This window comes from Vanellus vanellus (assembly GCF_965231255.1).
Source record: "Vanellus vanellus genome assembly, chromosome: 8".
NCBI lineage: Eukaryota > Metazoa > Chordata > Aves > Charadriiformes > Charadriidae > Vanellus > Vanellus vanellus.
The window spans coordinates 2,294,044-2,300,043 of record NC_138913.1 but is presented as its reverse complement, the minus strand read 5'-3'; the positions used below and the strand labels follow the sequence as shown (position 1 = coordinate 2,300,043).

Below are 6,000 nucleotides of genomic sequence, written 5' to 3'. Positions count from 1 at the left end.
CTTCACCCGCCTCCTCTAGCTCTGCTCTGCTCCTGACCACAGAAAGGTGGTTTGTAATGCTTATCACTTAGTCCGGTCACCATCCTGCTCAGGTGATATGCATTGAAATGAAAAAAAAAAAAAAACAACCAACACTTGGTTTTATTTATTAAAAGTTATGTATTCTTTAGCTGATTTTAAGCTATTTAGTATTTGAGGGCAAAAGGTCCTTCAACATGTTCAACGTGTGGTTCGTGGTACGTGCTTAAGGACATTCTGGATCAGGGCATTCTGTATGCTGCTTGCATACACGATTTAAAAATCTCTGCCGAACAGGAATATGGCAGTCAATGCATTTGCTAATCTTTCCTTTTTTTTTTTTCTTTTAGACTGGGGCCAAGGTAGCCCTGAAATGTGCCCCAGATTTATTCTTCATATGAAATTGATCGCTACTCCCCAGGATTGTTTCTGTTCTGTCCTCATCTGAGTCACTCATGCGCATGGTGCGTGCAGAGGTCTGGCTGAGTGGCAGCGAATGCAGCCATGCATCATCTGTTTGGGCTGGTTTTGGCACAAAAGGACCTTTCACGTGCAGGGGATCTTTTCTCCTTAGAGGATGCTGAAATCGAAGGAAGCCTTTCAGAAGCTCTTGAGCAAATAAGAATAATTAGTTCATCTGCGGTAAGTGAAACACTGTCCTTAATAATTTTTCATGAGATTAAATGTGTTGTGTAAATAAAATATTAGAGACAGGGACATAGAAAGTTTAAGTTGCTAAACAAAACTCAAGACTGCTGAGCAAAGTGTGACTTAAAAATGTGGTAACCAAATCCAGTTCCCACTAGCTGCATTTCCTTTAAAGATATTTCAAGTTCATCTTTATCATAACTTTTATTAAATAGTTATTTGGGGCATATTAAAGATTAACAGGAGGTTACAGGTACTCTGTACGTATAGTGTATATTCTGTTTGCAGCAGAAAGTGTTCTGAATGATGGTAGGCTCACAGATTTGGGGAAACTCTTTAAAAGTGCTGTCCAAAAAAAAAAGATAAAAGCTCTTCATCCTTCCTGCTTCCAGTCTGCTGAAGGGAAGGGAAAATATTTTTTGAGCCTTAGGAAATTCAATTAGCAACATGTACGTGTTCTCACAACTGTGCTTTCTCACATTTTGTATAGCACGTGATTTTAGAAATCAACTTTGGCAACATGTGAACCTCTGACTCTCAGAGCATTGATCACGGTGTTGCCGGTTGCAACAAGAACTGACTCATCCATCAGGGCAGCCACTGTTCACTGCCTCTTCTCTCTGGTCATTTCTTTGACAGCAATTACGTCTGCACAGTCTTTCAGAACATTAATCAAGTTATTTTGGCCATTGCCTCTGCTCTTTGTGATGTACTTCGACTCCCCTAACTGCAGATTATCAGCAATATTACACAAATTCCCCCTAATATACTTTTTGAGAGAACATGCCTGAATTCACCACAAAATGTTTGTACAAACACCCCACTCTGCATTAAGCAGCTGAAGCATCTGCAGAGCTTCACCATCCCCGACCAAGCTGCTGAGCGGCGATTCCCACCAGAGGGCTCTGGAGATCAGGGAGCTGCTCCAGCGCTGTCTGAGCAGTCTGGATTTGGCAGAGAGGTGCAGATGTTTTGGTTTTTTTTCCCCCAAACGTGAGGATTTTCACAGCTGTGCGGACAGGTCCCCTCTGCTCTCTGTGTCCATGCACAGCCAGCGACTGCGGCGCTCGCCAGGGCTTTGCTCTTGTGCCGTTCCAGCCAGCGGCTGATAACTCGGTCGCCTCTATCAATAGGTAATCTTATACAAAAGAAAGTGTGTTTTCTTTTTTTAATAAGTGCATGGGTTTTCTGTCGCACCAAGCAAAGCTTGTAGAGGGCTGGCTGTGAATAAAGGCAGAGAACTGCTTTGAGACTGACCCAAACGTCACGGCTTCTGCCTGTGATACACTGTCATAGACTCACAGAATGGTTTAGGTTGGAAGGGCCCTTAAAGCCCCCCCAGTGCCACCCCCTGCCCCGGGCAGGGACACCTCCCCCCAGCCCAGGTTGCTTCCAGCCCCGTCCAACCCGGCCTTGAACACCCCCAGGGATGGGGCAGCCACAGCTTCTCGGGGCAGCCTGTGCCAGGGGCTCACCGCCCTCAGAGTGAAAAATTTCTTCCTAATATCTAATCTAAATCTACCTTCTTCTACCTTCATGCCACGCTGCAGTGCAGAGCCCCTGGAGCTGACCCTGGAGTTGTATTTCTCCAAGCTGCTGCTGAACTTGGCTCCAGCCCCTTAAAAATGACTGTGCTTTATCTGGCAAAAAAAATCACTTTAGGTTAATACTTTGGTCTGCCTTTTCTCTTCATTACTTTTTTAGGGTGGAATAGCATAGGTTAGACCAAGGGACAGTGATTGAGTGTTCTGGGTCTTCTACGTTACAGCAAAGCGCTGCTGTTTTATATCCATGTGGCATCTGGGTCGGTGATTACGGGGGATTACAGGATTTTGTGATAAAGCCTATTTCATTAACTTTTATTCATGTTACATTGATACTAATTGAAACTAACTATGTTTACATCAGGGACTTGCCATGATGTGAAATATCTGGGATGCTGTATTTGGCTCTATGTATTGATACAATAACAATTCCAGTTTCAGTTTTAGGAGGGGTATGGGAGAAGAGGCCTGTGCGAGCGGGTCTAAGGTGTGTGGCTGCAATCCCTGGTCAAGACAGACTACTAAAAATCATTTGATAACGTAATCCATACCTTTACAATAATGAGAATTAAGACTCGAGACAGCGAATTGTCTATGGGATGACTAATTTTCTGTGTTAAATCACACTAAATGTTCATTGTAAAGGTGGAAGTGAGAAAGTGGACACTGGACAGTTACAAAAACTTCATGTCTTCAGGCTAATTTTGTGAGGTCCTTGAAAAGCATGGGCATTCATTGGCAAACATCTTTCCATTTGAACCAGGACTACCAGACCAATGACAACGACCAGGCCGTGGTGGAAATCTGCATCACTCGCATCACCACGGCCATCAGGGAGACGGCGTCCATAGAAAAGCATGGGAAAGCCCTCGTGGCGCTCTGGGAGTCGTGTCTAGAGCATAACCTGAAGCCTTCTGGAAAAGATGAGGATACACCACATGCAAAAATTGCGTCTGATATCATGAGCTGTATCTTGCAGGTAAGACTCCACTGAAAGCAAGGGAGTGTAATGCATTCATTGGCTGTTATTGGTTTTATCTTTTAAAATGCAGTTGTACTTCTGTTTTCCGAGGATGCGTGGGCATGGTTGCATTTGTTTAAAACCAAGAATATGACCCCAAATGTTAATGTGTATTAGTACCTGTATATGGCATCTGTTGCAGTGAATCAAAAGTTTTGGCAGCTTCCTTATCTTTAGAAGTGTCTTGAATGTTTAGTGCCAGATTTCATTAATTCTTCATTAATTCTAAGTATTTGCATTTTATGTAACTATTAAAGTGGGAGACATAGGGCTATGATTTTCTGTGGTTAGAGAAAGATTCATTTGAAAGCACTTAATATGTGGGAAGAGGTTATTCTTTCGAATCATTTTGGAAAGCAACAAAATGCCAAAGAGATTTTAATGATACGAAATGTAGGTCATTAGATATGCTGTCAGTAAGGAGAATCTCCCTTAATGTTTTGTTTGTAAAAGCTGAGTCCAGATACAACACAGAAAACTGACTTCTAAACTAAAATCCAATTGCTACTACTGTATTTAGGGGACTAGAAAGAAGTTATGCTCTCACCAGGAGCGCTGGAATAATTTCTTAGAATATTTTACTAAACGTTGGAGGCAGCACCAACACGATGGAAAAAGTATTTAGGTCCCAAAAGCATTTGCTAGAAGAACAGCTGGAATTGGGTCCTATTTGAACTCAGTAGTCTATGAACTATCGCTCCCTGTGAATGCAAGACTAAAAAGAAGACATCTTAGTATATAGCAGCGTTTTGGGGGTAAGAATAGGCTATTCCAAGGCTTTCCAAGAAAGTAAGCTGAGGGCAAAAAACCATTTAAATGAGGAGGAAGGGGCAAAGTGGTATTAAATCAGGGTGAGTTTGGGGGTGTTTTTTTTTTGTGGGTCTTGAGTTTGGTTTTTTTTTTTAGCCAGGACTGCAGGCACAATATTGTTCCTCGTTGGGAAAGTGATATAATACACTGGAGAGACCAATAGGTAAACCTATGTGCATAGTTACCTAACTGGAAGCAGAAATCAGGGTTTTTTCTGGAGTTTCAGCTGTGGGTACAATTAATGGGGACCCGTTCCATGTCACATGGAGAAACAGTTGCTATTTGCAGTATGTCCCCTGTTTCATATCTGCCGCCTTTACCTCTGCCTCTTAAATCGGATGTGAGGGTTTTTTTTTTTGTTGTTCTTTCATTATAAAAATTCAAGTGATGGTGGCACAAGTATGTCACTGTCCCATGAAAGGTATTGTTAGCCCCTTGTACCATATGTTGTTCCATAGACTTGTTGAGGTTCCTCATCTAGTTTGGCTGAAAGTCTTTAAAGTCCAGAAGAAACAAAGAGTTAAAAAAAAAAAAAAAAAAATCAATGCTGAATTTGCGTCAATTAAATTTTACTTTATAATGTTTAGTTCTGTTTACCCTTGGTCTGTCACTCTGAAGAGGCACAAAAAAGTATACTATAGCAAAATATTAAAGGAAGGAAAAATCTCTTTTTCTGAAGCCGAGGTTCTTGGCTATTTTGGTTTGGGAAGCGTAGAGGTTTATTCTAGCCAGACCTTTGGTCAAGGCTGTGGGTGAGGCTTAGGAAGATTTCTTCTGCACTGCGCTGGCATCCCTGAGCCGTGATCCATAAGCTGCACCCCAGCGCAGGGCACAGCAACACATCGATGAAGGTCAGTGGTATATTGGGGGTTGGTTGTGTTCCCTCTGCCTCCCTCTGTGAATGAGGGCTTTGGCAGCGACCACGCTGTCTGATAGGCAACGCGTTCCTGGAGATGTGGCCTCATCTCCTGTTCTGTCTTGTGTCCCTGGAGGTGAGACAGTAACTGGATTTGGATACCAGTAGCAGCACAGCCTAAACTTTCCCGATGAGAGACTGTACACTGTAAAATCATATTTTGTCTTTGTGGTACTTTAGAAATTGTATTTCATGAGAATACTAAAGTGTGCAATGGCTTGTCTAAGCTTTCAGTCTGTGCTGTTGGCAACTGTGTGCCTAAATCAAGCTAGCTCGTGTCCAGATGGTTTAGGGGTTGTGCCTGTGGTGCAGATTACTTCAAGAAAGGAGTTCACTGAAATGAAATGAGAAAGTTATGAAAGTACATTTACTGCTCCCTGAAACAGAACTATTATCAACAAGTTCCTTTGCATTAAAAAAAAAAAAAAAAGAAAGAAGACATAAAATGAGTTTTTATACGGTACGTGGGGGATAGTTGAAGTAGTAATGAATATCTGACAGCTGGGTTGAATCTCACAGCATGTTTCTGTTGATATTAGCAGCAGGGAGGTCCCCGAGGTTTGCAAACATCACTGTATCGTATTATTGAAATCTGTTTTTCATTGTCACCTTCACATTTTCATAAGTGTGCATTCATGCTCTGATATTTATAATGGAACAAATGAAACCTTTCTCCTTTCCATCTGAATTCAAACCTTTTCTTAACTAAGTATTTTATCTTTATTGTAGGGAAAAAAAAAATAAAGTCCTTCTTTGGAATTTTCTTAGATCTTTGAAATCATAGTCAGAGGGCCAAACCTTATCTTCCCGTTCTTTCTGTGTGGAGTCCCAGAGTATAACTTGGAGGCAGAATTTGGCTCCTACTAAGTAGTGCCTCTCAGCCAAATATAATGAGGCATTATGATGATTTAAACATGCTGTTGCATAAAGCTCTGTTCATTTTAAGGGCTTTTCTCATTAAAGACGCAGCTTTTGGTCATATGGCAGTTGCTGTGGTGAGCTATCTTGACACCTAGGAGTTGCTGCAGCCCCTTCTTCCTTAG

General features: G+C 41.9%; 1 protein-coding gene across 2 annotated transcripts in view; it reads left to right on the top strand.

Annotated features, from left to right (window-relative positions):
• Window positions 1-522: 522 nt before the first annotated feature.
• VEPH1 (ventricular zone expressed PH domain containing 1) overlaps window positions 523-6,000 on the top strand; it is a gene marked incomplete at both ends in the record, with an annotated part of 85,584 nt that continues 80,106 nt past the window's right edge. For both annotated transcript variants that reach the window (XM_082487150.1, XM_082487149.1), the window contains 2 exons: window positions 523-660; window positions 2,974-3,189. In XM_082487150.1, the coding sequence (XP_082343276.1) occupies window positions 523-660; window positions 2,974-3,189 (354 nt within the window). The remainder of the gene's footprint in view (window positions 661-2,973; window positions 3,190-6,000) is intronic.